This window comes from Silurus meridionalis, chromosome 6 (assembly GCF_014805685.1).
Source record: "Silurus meridionalis isolate SWU-2019-XX chromosome 6, ASM1480568v1, whole genome shotgun sequence".
Classification (NCBI taxonomy): Eukaryota; Metazoa; Chordata; class Actinopteri; order Siluriformes; family Siluridae; genus Silurus; species Silurus meridionalis.
In genome coordinates, this window is record NC_060889.1 from 29,291,277 (window position 1) to 29,311,869 (window position 20,593).

The 20,593-nt window shown below is 42.9% G+C and overlaps 3 protein-coding genes across 3 annotated transcripts in view; 1 reads left to right on the top strand and 2 right to left on the bottom strand.

The window, feature by feature from the left end:
• Nucleotides 1-20,593, bottom strand: part of LOC124387347 (obscurin-like) — a 402,170-nt gene that overhangs the window by 281,688 nt on the left and 99,889 nt on the right. The gene's annotated exons all lie outside the window — the stretch shown is intronic.
• The window catches only part of LOC124387367 (Fc receptor-like protein 5), a 107,415-nt gene that overhangs the window by 65,093 nt on the left and 21,729 nt on the right, over nt 1-20,593 (top strand). The gene's annotated exons all lie outside the window — the stretch shown is intronic.
• LOC124387377 lies at nt 5,930-20,385 on the bottom strand. The gene is made up of 4 exons (XM_046851708.1): nt 20,371-20,385; nt 8,847-9,122; nt 6,943-7,230; nt 5,930-6,061 (listed from the first exon to the last, which is right to left on the bottom strand). Exons 1-4 carry the CDS (start codon nt 20,375-20,377, stop codon nt 6,030-6,032), a joined length of 603 nt encoding a protein of 200 aa, XP_046707664.1. The 5' UTR covers nt 20,378-20,385; the 3' UTR covers nt 5,930-6,029.

Consider the following 20,593-nt stretch of genomic DNA (forward strand, 5'->3'; position numbering starts at 1 on the left):
TGAGGGAGGCGAGATTGAGATGGTTTGGACATGTGCAGAGGAGGGACATAAATTATATTGGTAGAAGAATGCTGAGGATGGAGCCACCAGGTAGGAGGAAAAGAGGAAGGCCAAAGGAGGTTCATGGATGTGGTGAGGAAGACATGCAGGTAGTTGGTGTGAAAGAGGCAGATGTAGAGGACAGGGTGGTATGGAGACGGATGATCCGCTGTGGCGACCCCTAATGGGAGCAGCCGAAAGAAGAAGAAGAAGATATATTTATTTCTCAGATATTATTTAAACAAATCCAACAGTTAATTTTCCTCACCAGAGATCCATAGAGGCTGTGGATTGCTGTACATTGAGTGGCTGATTGGTTCTCCTCTCTCTCCTCTACACACATAAACTTCTGTTTGATGATAAGCAGAAGGACTGAGAGTGTAGTTGCCACCAGATCCTCTGCTGCTGTCTGAGAGAAGCTCCACATACATGACATAGTCAGTATTTTTTGTTTGTAATCCGTCCCTGTGGGGAACAACTGTGAACCAGCTGAATGTCCAGTCTGTAGAGGAGTCTGTAACCTCACAGCTTAGAGTCACTGAGTCTCCTTCAGTCAGCCAGTACTGTGGAGATACACTCAGTACTGCCTGTGGTCTTTCTATAACATGGGAAATACAACAATGTGTTAAATGAAAAATTACTCACTTAAAAGGTTTTTTTCATTATTGGGTATAAATAGTAATCATATATAATAAATAATATCACAGAGAGGCAGAGTCTCTTAAAAGTAAAGATGCAGAGCTTTACTAATCTGTGAAATATTTTGTCTCCAAACTGTAGAACAATTTCAGAATAATGTTCCTCAACCTAAAATTGCAAAACAATTGTATATCTCATAATTTACAGTACATAATATCTGTGCACAAGTGACAAGAACAAGGCTCATAGGCTCATTAACACCTCCAGAAATCATTGTGAACACAGTTTGCCATGTCATCCACAAACGCAGGTCTAATCTCTATCATGCTAAGAAGAAGCCATGCATAAACATGATACAAAAGCGCCACCATCCTTTCTGGAACCAAACCTCATTTAAAATGTACTGAGGCAAAGAGAAAATCTGATCTGTGCTCAGGCGAAGAGGAGAGGGACCATCTGACTTGTGATTAGCACTCAGTCCAAATATCCACATCTATAATGGTATGGGAGTGCATTAATGCCTGTAGAAAGGCTCCATCAATGCTGAATGGCATATACAGGTTTTAGAGCAACAAATGCTTCTATTCAGAAAATGTCTTTTTCAGGGAAGGTCTTGCAATACTGACTGCATACTACATCTATTACAGTAGCATGACTTTGTAGTAGAAGAATCTGGCATGCCTCCAGTCTAGACCTTTCTCAGTTTAAACATTAGAATTTTTTTTACTGTAAATAAAATATGGATTTATGAGATTTGCAAATCATTGCATTCTGTTTATTTACATTTTGCACATCGTCCCACCTTATTTGTAATTGGGGTTGTACTTGTCTTAACCAAAGAATGTACATATGTGTCACTATGTGTGTTCCTTCCCTGATATCAGCCAGACAACACGATCATCATAGATCACATAGGAAACCACTAATAAACCTTTTCAATATTTAATGTTAGTTTGATAAAATATACCAATGGAATTGTAATAATTCTCTGATATATTTTTATGTCTCCTAATCCTGTTGAAAACAAAAGGAAAGTCATGAAATACCTTTTGCTGTAATGGTGACAGAATCACTGAGTCTTGTGTAGATGTAGTCGTAGTTGTTATGTTTGTTGTAGATTTTCTTGCTTGCACGACACTGATAGACTGTTTCTCCTGAATTATTGACTCTCACGCTGAGTGTGTTGGTAGCTGCAGTGTTTACAAGCTGGGAATGTTTGTACCAGGAAAAGTTCCATCCTGTCGTCTCCTGCAGCTCACAGCTCAGAGTGATGGTGTCTCCAGTGTAGATGGTCAGACAATTCACTCTCACAGTTAGTTTGGGTTTTACTGTCAGTGTGAAATGATGAATGTGTCAAAGCTGATTTTGACTTTTTAACATAAGCAGTAATTTCATTGTTCATTATAATGTGATCGTATCTGAATAATATATATTTAACATTTATATTTAACATTTATTTAAAATCAGTGTTGTACATTTATTACAACTGTATAATATCTTACAAAGCTTTTATTCAGTTTATTTACAAGATATTGTCAAAATGTATACAGGCTGAGGTGAGTAAAGATAATCCTCTAGTTAAAAAAAAAAAATAATTTCTAATTTCAAATAAAAGACCACAAACAGAATCAACCCAACATTTTAGTGAATAATACGTTTTTAGTAAAATTAAGTTTTATAGATGGGAACCCAGCCATTAGGGGGGCACAAGCCAGTGCACTCTTAGTGCCGGTCCCAAGCCCGGGTAAATGGGGAGGGTTGCGTTAGGAAGGGCATCCAGCGTAAAACATGTGCCAAATCAAATATGCGGATCACAAAGGAGAATTTCATACCGGATCGGTCGAGGCCCGGGTTAACAACGACCGCCACAGGTATCGTTAGCTGACAGGGTACCGGTGGAAATTGGGCTACTGTTGGCCGAAGAAGGAGAAGGAGAGGAGGAAGACGTCTACAGAGACGGCAGGAAAAGGAGCAGTGTAGGAGAGTAGAGGTTCGGGTTGGTACTTTAAATATTGGTACTATGACGGGTAAAGGGAGAGAGATAGCTGATATGATGGAGAGGAGAAAGGTAGATATGCTGTGTGTTCAGGAGACCAAGTGGAAAGGGAGTAAGGCCAGGAACATTGGAGGTGGATTTAAACTGTTTTATCATGGTGTGGATGGGAAGAGAAATGGTGTAGGGGTGATTCTGAAGGAAGAGTACAGTAAGAGTGTAGTGGAGGTGAAGAGAGTTTCTGATAGGGTGATGATCGTGAAGCTGGAAGTTGAAGGGATGATGATAAATGTCATCAGTGCCTATGCTCCACAAGTTGGCTGTGAGATGGAGGAAAAGGAAAGATTCTGGAGTGAATTAGATGACGTGGTAGATGGTTTAGAGACAGTGGCATTGAGTAAAAGACAGGAGGTGGAGCTGGAGGTAGCAGAGCTAAAGATGTTGAGGTTTTCGTTGGGAGTGACGAGGATGGATAAGATTAGAAATGAGTTTATTAGAGGGACAGCGCATGTAGGATGTTTTGGTGACAAGGTGAGGGAGGCGAGATTTAGATGGTTTGGACATGTGCAGAGGAGGGACATAAATTATATTGGTAGAAGAATGCTGAGGATGGAGCCACCAGGTAGGAGGAAAAGAGGAAGGCCAAAAAGGAGGTTCATGGATGTGGTGAGGGAAGACATGCAGGTAGTTGGTGTAAAAGAGGCAGATGTAGAGGACAGGGTGGTGTGGAGACGGATGATCCGCTGTGGCGACCCCTAATGGGAGCAGCCGAAAGAAGAAGAAGAAGAAGTTTTATAGATGGAGATGTGTACCGTTTTATTCACATGAAGTTTAAGACCTCAAATTTTTGAGAGTTCTTCAGCATCTTTCAGATGTTCTTCAGCTCTAATTTTGTATCAAATATTTTAATAGAGCAAATTCACAAACCAACATATTTGAGTGTACCAGCATGACTGAAGTGTGAGGAGTCTCATCTTTTTGCTCTCCTACTCTCTTTACATTATTGTGAAGGTGGGTCGATTTGCTACAGTACATGTAATCCCAGGTGGACATTAAAGGGAAACTGTGCAGGATTACGAGTGTGTGTTGTGATTATAAGAAAAAAGTACTGGGCTGAAGTGAAAGTAAATAAAAGGCTCTGCTTGGTGAATCATCATCTTTTATGTTTTTCTTTTAGCCCAGAACACAAAACTCTCCAACACTCAGCTTTTTGTCCAGTCTTTATACACTTGTCTGTTTGTATATGTAATGTATGTGCCAGAGAGTGCATTGTGTGTTTCTTCCCTCATATTAGCCGGACACGATGAGCACTGCAGATCCAACACAGTCTCACGGCATTTCATGATATAGTCACAAACTTTAATCTATTCATATGTTTTCATGGACATGTATTTCCCTCTTATTTCATGTCACTCAGCAGGACTGCTTCATCTGGCTCCATCTCCATAGCAACAGAGGCAGAGGATAATAGGTAATGCTGACAAAAATGGCAAAGGTAATATTTTTTAACTAATTTTTATCAGGAAATAAAGCAGAAAATATACTGTTAGAGATAGAGTGAGGGTTATACTGAAATAAAGGTGTATCTGATTAACGAAATGTTGTGAGACTCACAGCTAAAAATACTCTACCTAATTTTAAATGTTAACACTTCCTGAAAAAATGTGGGCTACTGTCAGGGATCCACTGGCCACACCTTCTCTAGAACCACACATTCATCCTAGCAGCTCCCCATCCTACTAATTCCACACACCTGACACTCATCAGCTTACCCACTATATAAGCACACACTTCCAAGCACTCCCCGTCAGTTCTACCGTTTAGTCTGGTGAACATCTCAGGAGCTTATTGATTACCATTTCTGTGGATTTATCACTCTGTGGACTTACTCTGTGGATTTATCTCGTTGTAGATTTACCCTGTGGATTTGCTACACTGTGAACTACTCTGTGGATTTATCTCATGAACTACTCTTGGTTGGTGTTTATCTGTGTTCCCGTGTTTACAGCTAGTTTGGTTTTACTGCTTTCCCATATTTCATTAAAGCACCTCCATTCTGTCGAACTTCGGCTTCTGCTTGTTCTTCCAGCCTAACAGCTACATACAGTTTTCTCCTTAATGAGCAGTCTCCTCAATTAACCGGGAGAATATACTGTTTTGACTGAAAAGAACCACTGTTTATATTAGCAGGTATCTTACCGAATATAAAGCAATAAAATCAAGGATAAATTCTCCTGCTTAAATGTTGAGTAATGGTGCTTGAAAACAAAAATAATAAATAACAAATGAGAAAAAAACAATACACCGTCTTTGGTATCCAGTGGCAGAAAGAAAACTTTGGCAGAGGCACCAAAACACTTTCTATTGAAATACATCATATAGAAAGTCGTCCTCAGTGACAAAAAAGGGAAATTCTTGTCTATGAGCACGAATCAATAGATAACAATTTGTGATAATAAAATCACCAAATGTTTAGTGATAATATAATCACTAAATACCATGAGACTGGGCTGGTAGAGCACATGAGAGACCTCTGCTAAATATTTCATAGAATTCATTTTAGTTTGGGCATGATAAAAATGGAATTTTAATAATTGTTTAATATTTTTACAGTTGGATAAAAAAAACTAAAGGAAAATGATTAAATACCTTTCACTTTAATCTTGACAGAGTCACTGAGTCTTGTGTAGTAGTAGTCATAGCTGTTATAATTGTTCTCCTGCATCATTAACTCTCACATTGAGTGTGTTGACTGCTGAAGTGTTCACAAGCTGCAAATTTTTGTACCAGAAAAACGTCCATCCTGTCGTCTCCTGCAGCTCACAGCTCAGAGTGATGGTGTCTCCAGTGAAGACGGAGCTCGGAGGATTTGCTCTTATGGTCAGTTTTGGTGTTTCTGTTGGAATAAAATATTGAAGGTGTCAGAGCTGATTTTGAATTTTCAACATAAACTGTAGATTCATGGTGTTTAATCATGTGACTATATATTTGATTAAAAATTGTTGCTGAAGATTTATTACAACTGCAATTAATGTATATATAATTTACTGGAATTATCTAATGGATATTATTTATGATGCTATTATGATGTCTACTATTATGATGTCTGTCAACATGCATATACAGTATAACTGTCTATTCTTTCTTTTTCCTTCGATTTGTGTTCTTCCTTTCCTGCTTCACCAGATTTTGCCTTTTGGGTCCTGTGTCTTTTATCAGAACCCCGGTGCTTCCATCCATGTCATATTAGGCCTCTGTGTATTTAAGTTGCTCCTCTTGGTCTATTCTCGGTTTATTTTTTTGCCCAAACTGCCATGTGAATTCCTCCAGTGAGTTTCTCCTAATCTGCTTCCCAAATCTAAGTCTTGCTCTTCTTTGCTTTTCCCTGTACTGGAGAAGTATATAAAAAAGAAGTATATAAAAGTATATAGTATATAAAATTATAAAAGTATATAGAAGCCTCTTCTATTTGTTACTTTTCTATTGTTTTGCTCAAGAAGGTTTTTTGTTCTTTTTGTAGATTGTTTGTAATTTAAATCCCAAACTCCCAGTGTTTTTGACATCTGTTTTTCCCAATTAAACAAAAAACTGTTTCCCAAACTCTGCCAAATCTTGAGTTTGTCTCTGCACTTGGGTCCACCCACTCTCCTGTAGTACAAAGTGTTCAAATCTCCCACACAAACAACTCTGATTTAAACCCTGGTCAAGACAATAACTATGGTTTAAGAACAGCTGAAAATCTCCACAGTTCCATTTTATATATTTGATGTATCTATTAGCATTAGCGTTTATCATTAATTTAAAAATGTATTTTTTTCTAAATTACAAAATCTGTAAATATTTTTATATTTTTAAATGTGTTTCTGCACTCCTGTGTTTCCATACAGATATAAACATCTTTAGAAAAGACTGAGGAACATGTTTCAATAAGGAGTTCATTTTTTTGCTGAATAAAATGTAACACCTGTATGCACTAATCTGTATCTCCTACATGAGAATTAAACACTATCCGATAAACACTGAGTCTGTTGTTAAACACTCATTTAACAGTTGTACTTATTGTATTCTTGTTTGTGTTATACCTTCTGACAGATGGCACCACAAATGACAAATATTTAAACTTTTATTTTTGTACTTTTATTTAAACTTATTGCAAGATTAGTAATATAATAATATAATTAGTAATAAGTTATAATTGTAATAATTGTGTGATATTTTTATTACCATTTCTCTTAAAGATGTTGAGAAAGAAAAGGAAAATCATGAAATACCTTTTACTGTAATCTTTACAGAATCACTGCGCTGTGTGTAGTCGTGGTAGATGTTATAGTAGTTGATATAGTAGATTGTCTTGCTTGCCTCACACTGATACTCTGTTTCTCCTGTATTAATGACTTTTACACTGAGTGTATTGGTAACTTCAGTGTTCACAAGTTTGGAATTGTTGTACCAGAAAAACTCCCATCCAGTCGTCTCCTGCAGATCACAGCTCAGAGTGATGGTGTCTCCAGTGTGGATGAAGCTCTGAGGATTCACTCTTACAGTCGGTTTGGATTTTTCTGTTAGAATGTAATGATGGTGTCAGAGCTGCTGTTCACTTTACATCATAAGCAGTAAATGTACTGTGCATTAACATGTGACCATGTCAGAATAAATTGTATTCACAATGGATCCAAGATTGATGCTGTACATTTATTACAACTGTATGTTTCTATTTACGGATTCTATTTACCTGTAAACTACTAACAGTACTGGGTTAAGCATCTTTATTCCAGCTCTACTGCCAGCTAGGAACACTGACAAATAATAAAGAATCTAAATGATAATGATTGATGTCACCATGCATATTCAGTTTAAACATGGTTTGAGTACAGACAAAGAAGTCCACAGTTTAATTTAATTTAACATCTAATAATACTAATAATAACAAAAATAAAACATTTTCGAAACTACAAAATCTCTTCATGTAAATATATTTACATATATTCAATGTATGTTTTAACAGCTATCTGTTTCCAAACTGAATTGGCAAATGTATACTTTCTTTTTGGGCCACATACAGTACATTATGATTTATCCGCACTCACTCGTGCTTCTGTCACTGGTAAAAGGAAGCCTAAGTTATGTCAGCATTAATTTATTTTTATTTTTTTCTTCTTTATTTTACACAGTAACAGAGTAAATACAAAAGACCAACTCTTGTGCGGTTGAGCAAGGCTCTTAACGCTATGTTCTCAAGGGGTGCTGTATCATGGCTGACTCTGTGATCTGACCCGAGTCTCTTAAAAAAATCACTGGGATATGCAAAGAAAATAATTTACTGCACTGTACGTTATGTGTAACAAACAAAAGCTCTTCTTCTTGAGAAAAACATGGATTAAAAGGTGTTTTTTCTTTTTACTTCTCACATGTACATTACAGCACAGTGAAATTCAATCTTCGCATATACCATCGGTATTCGGAAGTTTGTGTCGGAGCACAGGGTCAGCCAGGATATAGCACCCACTGGAGGACAGAGGATTAAGGGTCTTCCTCAAGGGCCCAAGAGTGGCAGCTTGGAACACCTGACCTTCCGATAAGTAACCGAGAGCCTTAACCACTGAGCAACCACTTTTCAGGATGTATCAGATTATGAAACTGCTGACACTGAAGTCTATTTCCATAATTACCATAATATAAATAGACATCTTACAGAAAATGTATTATCCTTCTCATCATCTCAACACTTATATTAATGATTTATGTTTGGATAAATAATGCATTCTAATCCCTTCATTTTCAGTTTTAGATTTTATATATAGCATTGTCTGTACAAGTTTATTTTAATAAGCTGTTACTATAAAAATGGTAACATATTAAAATGAAGCCACACATGTTTAAAAGAGATAAAAAATGTGTTAAATGAGTGGTTTATATTTTTGCTAAATAAAATGTGACAGCTGCATGCACTATTCTGTATCTCACACATGAGAGTGAGTGTTGTACCTATTTTCTATTGCCCTGTTACACCTTGTTACTGATGGAGCCTCATCCATTTTTTTTTTTTTTACTTTTTTTTACAAAATTATTTCAAGCATCATAGAATAACATGGAATTGTACTTTAATAATTATGCAATCTTTTTCTTCACACGTCCCCTAAACCTGTTGAAAAACAAAAGGAATATAATGAATTACCTTTTGCTGTAATCTTGACAGGATCACTGAGACTTGTGTAGTATTTGTTATAGTTGTTGTAGGTTTTCTTGTGTGCACGACACTGATACACTGCTTCTCCTGCATTATCAGCTCTCACACTGAGTGTGTTGGTGGTTACAGTGTTCACAATCTGTGTATTTTTGTACCATTGAAACTCCCATCCATTCGTCTCCTGCAGCTCACACATCAGAGTGATGGTGTCTCCAGTGTCGATAAATCTCTGAGGATTCACTCTCACAGTTGGTTTGAGTTTTACTGTTGGAATAAAATGATGAAGGTGTCAGAGCTGATCTTCACTTTAAGACATAAGCAGGAGATTCACTGTGATTTAAAATGTGTCAAATTCAGAATAACAATATATTTAACATTTGATACAAAATATGGGTTGTACATTCATTACAGTTGTATGATTTCTTACATGAGTTGAATGCAGTTTATTTTCTAGATATTGCCAAAATATACACAGCCATTATAATTTCAATAAGAAACAGGGGAAGTAGGTTAAGCCCACCAATTTAGTGAAGTAAAACATTTTTTATGGACTTGAATGTTGAGATCTTAATATCATATGGTTATTTTAGAATCACTAAATCTCATTCATCTCTGTGAAGATACATTTAGTACTGCTTAAGGTTTTAGTTAAACATAAAAAAAATGTTAAATCTTAAAATGTGAAATTGTGTCACCCAGACATCCTCACACACCCAAACCATACATTACATTGTAACAGCATGACTCGAGTGTGAGGAATCACATCTAACTTATTCTGTATTTACCAGTGTGGGTCACGTCAATGCATTTTTTAAATCATATTTAATCCACATATTTACTAATTAGCTAAATAGATTGGAAATGAACAAAAGATAAATCCAAATCAAACCAATATTTTGTGTGACCCCCTTTTGCCTGAAAAACAGCATCAATTCTTCCTGTTCCTTGCACAACGTTTTTGGATATAGGTTGTTCCAATCATTTTGGAGAACTAACCACAGATCTTCTGCTGGCTTTCTTAAATCTCCTCTCTCTCTAAAATAATCCCAGACAGACTTGATAATGTTGAGATCAGTTCTCTGTGGGGGCCAAACCATTACTTCCAGGACTCCTGGTTCTTTTCTCCACTACTCAGTTTCTCCATGAAACAGTTCTTAATAACATTAATATAACATTGTATGTTTGTTTTACAACAGAAGTATATTTGTGCTTAGAGCATAGTGTTTTTAACATTCTTACATGGAATCTAAAAAATAAATTTTATAGATTATAAATGGATGATTGGGTTGAAGTATAAAACACTGTTCCCTAAGGGAACTCGAGCTGCGTCGAAACGCTTTGGGAACGCGCCTGAGTGTTCATGCTCTGAATAACGTGTGTAATCAGTCAAAAATTGGACACTGGCCGTCACCGATGAGGTGACGTCACGACCAAAAGTATAAAACGCATATGAGAGAAGCCAGCGGCAGCTTCTGTGTTTTCAGAAAGCGCTCTGTGTGTTTGTGTGACATTGTTTGTCTTATTGTCTGTCAAAAAAAAAAAAAAGCGGAGAAATAATGAAAGCAGGCGGAAAAATTAAGCACAGTTTTCGGCCGTGCGTTCCTCCTTGCCCCCGTTATATTACGGGGGGGGATTCGCACAGCTTGTGTGTTGCTTGCTTGGGTGCGGAGCATGCGAGATCGGTTCTCAAAGAGGGAGCTGAGTGTGTTCACTGTGCTCACATGTCTCTGCGCGCGCTGCAATACGGAAGCCGAGGAGCTTATGGAGATTGTAATGCGTGCCGTTGCCAAGCTCGATATAACTTGGCCGGCTCATGAGCAGGAAGTGCTTTCATCCAGTAAATTAGATGAGCGCTTTCTGACATCCGTGTCACAACCTCCACGCAGGGGTCTTCCATTTTTTCCCGATCTACACACCGAGGTGTCTAGATCGTGGATTAAACCTTACTCGGCCCGCCCCCTCACCCCCACTTCTACTGTGTATTCCCACATATTTGGGCGGAAAGAATATGGTTATGAGGCTATGCCTCAGGTTGAAGAGACACTTGCCACTTATCTCTCTCCTGGAGTCGTCTCTTCACTAAAGACCCCGACGTTACCCACAAAGCCCCTACGCAGCACTTTTGCGCTCGTGGGTAAAGCCTATGCTTCAGCAGGTCGGGCTGCTTCTTCCCTGCACACCATGGCGGTGTTGCAGGCATATCAGGCTGACCTGCTGCGTAAATTGGATGTGGGGGGTGCCGTGGATGGGCAGTTTGATGAGCTGCGCCGTACGGCAGATCTGGCTCTCAGAGCCACTAAGGAGACCGCTAGGGCCATTGGCCGGTCTATGGCTGCCCTGGTGTCTACAGAAAGGCACCTGTGGCTCACACTGTCAGACATGTCTGATAGGGACAGGGCCGTGTTACTGGACGCTCCGCTAACTCCTTCTGGCCTTTTCGGCGATACATTCGGTGGTTGAGAGGTTTCAGGAAAATAGGAAACAAGCGGCGGCGTTCCAGCGATACCTCCCACGCCGCTCACAGGGGGCTGCTCGGCAGGCTCAGCCCCAGCCGCAGCCCTCCGTCTCCCATCGGGAGGTTCAGAAACGCAGTGTCGCGACTCGCTCTCCCCCTGTGAGGAATAATGCGCGGCGCTCGGCGTCGAAGCCTCGTGAGGTGACAGATCTGTGGACTGTCATCTCCAACAAAACGGTTTCAGCAAAAAGATCCTGACACAGAACTTTCTGGGGATCTGGCCGTGGGGGGGCATGTCACACCGCTTTTTCCGGTGCCCGCCCTGTCCCAGCCCCCTCAGGGACCTGGTCTGCTAACCCTGCCACCCTCGGTGTTTCAGGGCGCGGCCAGCTCCTGCGAGCTCTCTCCTTGGTCTCCACCCGGCATCGCTGTGGTCCGGGAGATCTCGCCTCCCCTAAGACCATCTCAGGGCGTGGCCCTGGCTCTGAGCGTTCCGGAGGTCAGTCTCGAGAGGCTGATACCCTTGAGGCATTTTCTGGGAGCTTGGAAAGCTCTCCCAGATGTGTCTCGATGGGTCCTGCATACTGTAGAGCGGGGTTACTCGATTCAGTTCGGGTCTCCTCCACCCCGTTTTCATGGGGTTCTTCCCACTCTGGTGGGACGACAGCAGGCTCTGGTCATGGAACAGGAAGTAGATACTCTCCTGAGAAAGGGGGCCATCGAGGTGGTCCCTCCATCAGAACAGGAGTCCGGGTTCTACAGCCGGTACTTCATAGTTCCCAAGAAGGACGGTGGGTTGCGTCCTATTTTAGATCTACGTCAGCTGAACCGTTCTCTCATGCGACTCAGGTTCAAGATGCTGACCCTCAAGCAGGTCGTGCTTCAAATCAAATCCGAGGACTGGTTTGTCACTGGTTTGTTCTTCCATTTGGCCTTGCCCTTTCACCCCGTACCTTCACGAAATGTGTGGATGCGGCTCTGGTTCCCCTGAGGTCTCAGGGCATCCACATCCTCAACTACATCGACGATTGGTTGATCCTAGCTCAGTCAGAGCAGCTGGCGGTCCGGCATCGAGATGTCGTTCTCGCCCACATGAAGGCTTTGGGGTTTCAGCTGAACGCCGGGAAGAGTGTGCTTTCTCCTTTACAGAGGACCTCCTATCTCGGTGTCATATGGGATTCGACTACTTTGCGTGCGCAGCTTTCTCCTGCCCGCATTGTGGCCATCCTTGCGGCTGTCGGGAAGGTCAGAGAAGGGCAGCCTCTCACTGTCAAGCAGTTCCAGAAACTGCTAGGGCTTATGGCAGCTGCGTCCAGTGTGATTCCACTTGGCCTGCTGTACATGAGGCCCCTTCAGTGGTGGCTCAGGACCCGCGGGTTCTCACGGAGGGGCAACCCGCTCCGTACCATCAAGGTCACGCGGCGATGCCTACGTGCCTTGGATGTTTGGAGAGATCCCTGGTTCCTAGCTCTAGGCCCTGTGCTGGGAGTCCCCGGTCGTCGCTTAATGCTAACGTTGGATGCGTCCCTCACGGGGTGGGGAGCGGTCATGAGTGGTCGCTCCGCCAGAGGTCTGTGGGAGGGGCCCCATCTACTGTGGCACATCAATTGCCTAGAGATGCTGGCCGTGCTTCTAGCCTTAAAGCATTTCCTTTCAGACCTCAGAGGTCACCACGTGTTGGGCTGTACGGACAACACTTCGGTGGTCTCTTACATCAACCATCAAGGAGGTCTGCGCTCACGCCCCCTGTGCAGGCGGCTCCACCCCGATGTGGTGGAACAGGTTTGGGAGAAATTCGGAAGAGCCCAGGTGGATCTGTTCGCGTCTCGAGAGACGTCGCACTGTCCCCTCTGGTTCTCCCTTACACCTCCGGCCCTGCTGGGGCTGGATGCTATGTCTCAGGCATGGCCGAGGCTGCGTCTGTACGCTTTTCCCCCCGTCGCGCTGCTTCTGGGAGTTCTGGAGAGAGTTCGCCGGGATGGAGTCAGTCTCCTCCTGGTAGCTCCAAGGTGGCCGTGCAAACCATGGGTTACGGACTTGGTGGCTCTCCTCGAGCACCCTCCGTGGGAGATTCCTCTGAGGAGGGACCTCCTTTCTCAGCTAGGGGGTGCCATATTTCACCCCTGCCCGGAGCTGTGGAGGCTGTGTCTGTGGCCCCTGAGGGGGCACGGCTCCGAGGTTCTGGTCTCTTTACTGAGGTGGTAGAGACCATTCTCCACTCCAGAGCTCCCTCCACTAGGAGGTTGTATGCCTCCAGGTGGCGTCTGTTCTGCTTGTGGTGTGAGCACCACCGGCTGGATCCAGTCCACTGCCCAGTTGGTTCAGTGCTGGATTTTCTCCAGGGACAGTTCGCCTAGAGTGCCTGGGTGGGACCTGGCCGTCATCTTGGGGGCCCTTTCTGAGCCCCCCCCATCTTGAAGGCACCTTTCTATCAAAACTGCGTTCTTGTTGGCCATCTGCTCTATAAAGAGGGTGGCGGACCTGCAGGCCCTCTCTATGGCCCCCTCCTTCCTGGAGTTTACCCCAGGTATGGCTGGTGCCCTCCTTTACCCCCGTACGGGTTACATCCCCAAGGTGCCCTCGGTCGTCCCACGGCCTGTCAGGCTATAGGCATTCTATCCTCCTCCATTCCAGGCCCCAGACCAGGAGAAGCTTAACCGGCTTTGCCCGGTGCATGCGCTGGACACTTAAGTCCGCAGAACGGGTCCTTGGAGAAGGTCCCATCAGCTGTTTGTCTGCTACGGCCCTCCCAAGAGAGGCTTGCCTGCTAATAAGCAGACTCTGAGCAGGTGGATCGTTGACGCTCTCACGTCCTCTTATGAGTCTTCTGGTTGCCCCGCTCCCTTCGGGGTCAGAGCTCACTCCACCCGGAGTGTGGCTGCCTCTAAGTCTTGGTCCTCTGGAGTTCCCCGCCAAGACATATGTGACGCTGCGGGTTGGTCCGCCCCACTGACCTTTGTGCGGTTTTATAACCTGGACTGCAGTGCCACTCCTGGCCCCTTGGTCCTCCTCTAGCTGTGGTCACATACACAGTGGGCAGGGACTGGTCGGTCTGGCGTGATTGGACACTCGTTCCCAAAGCGTTTCGACGCAGCTCGAGTTTCTGAAAGGGAACGTCTCTAGGTTACGTATGAAACCAGCGGCAGCTTCTGTAAGGGAGAAGAACGGCCGCAGGGACGCCGGAGGTGTGGCACAGAGACGCAGCGTCTCGTTCCCTCAGGGAACCAGGGTTACATACGTAACCTAGAGACGTTTTTGCTGATGTCAACGTGTAATTTCATTGACCCTTCAAATCATCATAATAAATGTATTAAGTTAGGACTTCCTTGAGCAAGACCATGACTGAGAACTTTTGCCAAAATATCTGCAGTCATTTTATAGTTGGAGAAATTATATGGTTCAGTAACATTTTTTTCCTTATTTCATATTTAATATTACAAATATGGTAAAACATGCAGAAAACTAAGCCCCAGATATATTGACCACTTGCACATCTTGAACCACTCAAATCAAATTTTATTTCAGCAATTCCATGTATCATTTTACAACTGAAGTCAGCCATCTCAGGTCCCTTTGCCACAGAGATGCCCCTGATGATCCTGCCAGTCTGGAATACCTAGTAAATAATTATCCATTCTAGACATTCAAGTGGCCAGCTTGAATATTTAGTAGAATGGGACAGTTATGGTCCTGAGGAACAATGCACATCCCTGAACTCCACATAGAGTTCATATCTTAAGCCTTGCTAGGAAGAAATTGAGACATAAATTATCATATGTCTTTCTTGTGCATTTACCAAGTTGAATAGGAACATTTTGACATATTCTACACACCATTTTATCAATACAAATAAAAATGCAGAGAATATAAGAGGATATGCGATAAATTCTCCATAAATAAATTACCTTTTGCCTGGGTCACTGTTATTAGAGAAACCAACACTGAAAATAGATCAGAAACAAAGAACACAATGTAAATAAAAAATGGCTCTGTTTTTTAATGTGAACAGCCCATTGTAAAGTCCGTTAAAGCCTCACCACTTTCTGTTTTCTTGCTGTATAAACAAGCTGTAAAAACAAAAATTAAAAACAAAAAAAGATGCTGAGTGCATTTAAAAATATTAACTTCTCCTTTAATGCATGCAGATTGTATCTGCAGTTCCTTCCTTTTACTTAAAAAAACCCTTGAACAATTGCTGTTTCTCACTAACACCCACATACAAAAAAAGGTATTTTTTGTGTGTTTTGCCCCACATGCTGAGGAGATAAGAATGGTATTTCCATCAAAAACTGTATGTGGAGGTAGCAGTATATATATATATATATATATATATATATATATATATATATATATATATATATATATTTCTATGATGCTAATAGAGCCACTAGGCTCTAGTGTAATTTCTATTGTAACTGGATGTTAGCAATTTATAGAACTATGTCAGGGCTCTGACTTGGCTACTCAAAGATATTCGCCCTTCTTAAGCTATTGCATTATTCTTTTGGTGCTTTGTTTAGGATCACCTTCATGTTGGAAGGTGAATTACCTGCCACCACCATGCTTCATAGTATAGCTTCATCATAAAAAGGTCAGACTATATACAGTGGGGCAAAAAATATTTAGTCAGCCACCAATTGTGCAAGTTCTTCCACTTGGAAATAGGAGAGAGGCCTGTAATTTTCATCATAGGTACACTTTAACTGTGAGAGACAAAATGAGAAAAAAATCCATAAAATTACATTGTCTGATTTTTAAATAATTTATTTGCAGATTATGGTGGAAAATAAGTATTTGGTCAATAACAAAAGTTTATCTCAATACTTGTTATGTACCCTTTGTCGGCAATAACAGAGATCAAACGTTTTTTTGTAAGTCTCTACAAGGTTTTTGCACACTGTTGCTGGTAGTTTTAGAGCTGTCGCTAAGCAACACGGATTTTCAAACTCCCTCCAAAGATTTTCTATGGGGTTGAGATCTGGAAGCCACTCCTTCATTGCCCAGGTGGTGGGTTTTGGATCATTGTCATGCTTAAAGACCCATCCATGTTTTTATTTTTAATGCCCCTTGCTGATTGAAGGAGGTTTTCAGTCAAAATCTCACGATACATGGACCTATTCATTCTTTCCTTTACATGGATCAGTCGTCCTGGTCCTTTTGCAGAAAAACAGCCCCAAAGCATGATGTTTCCACCATAGATATGGTTTTCTTTGGATGCAACTCAGAATTCTTTCTCCTTCAAACATGACAAGTTCAGTTTTTACCAAAAAGTTCTATTTTGGTTTTATCTGACCATGTGACATTCTCCTAATCCTCTTCTGGATCATCCAAATGCTCTCTAGCAAACTTCAGACGGGCCCGGATATGTTATGGCTTAAGCAGGGGGACAGGTCTGGCACTGCAGGATTTGAGTCCCTGGCAGCGTAGTGTGTTACTAATGGTAGCCTTTTTTACTTTGGTCCAAGCAGGAGTTTGTCCTGAGACCACAGGAGGACCTCTCGTGCCAGCTTGTACAAGGGGCAAGACCGGAGGACCCCCTGGTGGTTGATGTACGAGACCACCGATGTATTGTCCATGCGGGCCAACACATGGTGGCCCCTTAGGTCCGGGAGGAAGAGTTTTGACCCCAAAAACAACGCCATCATCTCCAGGCAATTTATGTGCCACGAGACGTGGCCCGCTCCACAGACCTTGGGTGGAGTGGCCAATCATGCCCGCTCCCCACCCAGTGAAGAAAGCATCTGTCGTAAGCGTTATGCAATGACAAGGAATCCCTAAGATGGGTCCTCGGGACTGAAACGTCGGTTACTTCTACACATCTAAGCATCGAAGGGCACGTTGCGAGACCTTTATGTACGATATGGATTCCCTCTCGGGGAGAACCATCTACCCCAGAGCCACCACTGGAGGGGTCTCATGTGGAGGAGGCCGAGCGGGATTACGCTGCTGCCATGAGACCCAGCAGCCTCTGAAACTGCTTCACAGTGAATGGCTGGACTTCTTTTACACTCCTGACTGCAGTGAGGATGATTTCGATCCGGGCAAGAGACAACCATGCCCGCAACCTGGCCGAGTCCCACACTACACCCAGAAAAGTGGTTCTCTGTGCTGGAGAAAGTACACTCTTGTCGGCGTTCAGTCTAAACCCCAGTTCCTTCATGTAGGCGAGAACGACATTTTGATGCCGAACTGCCTAGTGCTCTGAATGAGCCAATATCAACCAATCATTGATATAATTTAAAATGCGGATGCCCTGGAGCCGCAGCGGGGTCAGTGCCATGTTCACACAGTTCTTGAAGGTACGGGGTGAGAGTGATAGGCCAAACGGGAGAACCCGATATTGGTAAGCGTCGCCCCCAAAAGCAATCTGAGACACGACCTCTTTGAGAGTAAGCATCCTGAACCTGAGCCTCATAAGTAAGCCGTTCAAAGAACGAAGACTCAGAATGGGACGCAACCCGCCATCCTTCTTCAGAACAACAAAGTACGGGCTAGAGTAGCCTAAATCTTGTTTCGAGGGGGGAAACACCTTGATGGCCCGTTTCCCCAGGATAGTGCACACCTCCTGTTCCAGAGCAGGCTCTGGTCCCACCAGATTGGTACACATCCCGTTGAACCGAGGAGGAGAAGATGCAAACTGAATTGCGTAGCCCTTCTCTACAGTATGCAGGACCCGCTGGGAGACCTCTGGCAGCCCCTCCCAAGCTGTCAGAAAGGTCCTCAGGAAAACCTTCCCCTCGGGGCTGGCCTCTGACCCACTGAGAGCGGCTGGAGCAGTGTTCTGCAGCAGATGACACCTTGTGAGAGGCGGCGGATCTACCCCATCTGCAATGATCTTTCGGGCAAAAAGACGGGGAGGGAACCACTGGAGGGAGGCTGTGCCCTGAAACACGTCTTGTGGCAGGGCTAACAGACCGGCCTCCTCTATCCAAACAGCCGGAGCAGCGTACTGCAACCGTTGACGCCTCCTGAGAGGCGGCAGATCTCCCCAATCCGTACCGATTCTTTTGGCAGAAGTGGAGGGAGATGTCCGCTGAAGTGGGGCCGTGCTCTGAAGCACATCTTGTGGCAGAGCCAACAGCCTGGCCTCCTGATGGTGCTGGGGAGGTGTACACTGTCCCCCCAAACATAGGCCACCAGGACCTACTCACCACAGCATGTTTGTTGGAGGCAAGGGTGACCCTCAGGTCAGCCTGCTCCTTTTTGGGCTTTGCGGTGCCTGGAAGGCCCCAACCACATTCACGTAGAGTGAAGTGCGCTGAGAAAAAGTGGGCGCAGCATACAGGTGTGCAGTTCGGGAAGAACAGAAGGCCTGGGCACAGAGGCAGTGACACGGGGCACAGGAAACACTCATCCAGCTTACTGGGTGCGCGCTGCTTCTGCTTCTTGACCAGCCAAGCTAGATCCAGCTTGGACACGGCCCGTGTCATGACCTCGAGGAGCTCCTCGTACAGCACAGGCTGTGAGAAGTCCACAGGTTCGTTAGCATCCATCATCTCATTCTCCTCGGAAACATGTAAGAGATATGTAATACCGCACTGCTCGCAGCGGGAGAAGAAGCAGCCGTCGGGCCTGCTTTCCTGAGAAAGCAGGTGTGTGATTCAGCAGGGAGGCTGGAGAGGACTCATCCGACTCCAAACCTGCTGCTTAATCCCCACAAACGCCGAAGAGCGCTCTCTGGGAGCGAAGCGTGCGCATAGCCATGTGGCTACAAAGCTAACAATCATCTCCATTGAGAGCCGATTGACCATGCTCCACTCCCAAGCAAACAGCGCACCGATAATGCTTATCCGTCCCTGTATTGAAACGGGGACACAGATGAACACACTCACGGTATTTTTGTCTGCTAGCCATCACTTGATCAGTATCTCACATAAATAGAACTTACCTAAACAAGCTGAAACCAGCGTCGCTACCACCGCACAGCCATTTTGTAGCAGCGCAACTTCGCCCGCCGATGACGTCACGACTTGCCTATTTTTCAGATTTTACAAGTGGTTCGGAGCGTGGACAAGGCAAGGGCGTACCCAAAGCGTTACGGCACAGCTTAAAGTTCCCGAATGGGGAACCAGAAATATCCAGTGTAGATAAACAAAAAGATTCATAATTTGGATTTTAACATATTTTGTTAAAGAGCTGGAAGCAAACAACAGTAACACTGTTCTTAAAATGTGACTATTTAGAGAAGGTTCAGAAATCTCACTACTCTAAAAAGTTGTTTATTATAAAACTGATATTAAAAGAGCAGTATAAGGATCACTAGTTATGTTCAGTATATTAACAGTTAAAAGTTGCTTTCGCTCGTCCACCTTCACACCTCCTGCAGCTTCTCACAGTTTAGGTTTCACTGCTGCATTAAACAGAAACCACATCCTGAACTGGTCTCTGCTCTCAGGCCTCTAACACTGACACTGCCAGTGTGTGTACAAGACCAATGAGAAGTGTTTATTTATTGCTCTTATTTTTAACAGAGATATGAAAAAAAAACTGTGTTCTAAATTATAATGTGCATTCTGTTGGTTTTATTAAAATGTCTATGAAATTGCATTTGCTGTACTGTTTAAGATAAGATAAGATAAGATAAGATAAGATAAGATAAGATAAGATAAGATAAGATAAGATAAACCTTTATTCGTCCCACAGTGGGGAAATTTCTAATTTCCATGATTGATTGCACACATCTAAATTAGTCACAACCACAAGCTCCTTTAGTAAAAGTACAAATAACATCCAGTAATTTTCTTTTAACACATTAAATGATCATGAACAATCATGACAGAGAAGCAGATGACAGCAGGCCACAGAAGATCAGGTACAGATTCCAACAATACAGACTCATTTACACTCATTTGATTATTTAAATCCTTGTTGAACTTTTATTTTTTATATAAGTAAAACTAATTCCGTCTCATAACAGATATGGATACACTGACCCACCTGATCACTCATGCTGCGGTACACATAATGTCTTAATCGCACAATAACCTTATCACTTGGACATTCAGACTGCAGATGAACAACTTTATATCAGCTTTATTTAAGAAAATATTTACTCACAGAACATCACAGCGAGTGGACTGAACTCCATCCTGTCCCTCTAATGACTGACTGAGTGACAAAGAAAAGGTGTGTGTTAAAGCCATAACCACTTCCTGTGTACCCACAGTGACAGCATGTGTGTGTGTAAAAGAGAGAGAGAGAGAGAGAGAGAGAGAGAGAGAGAGAGAATATGAGCATGTCACTAATTTATTGATTTATTTGTTTTAAGAAACTAAAACGT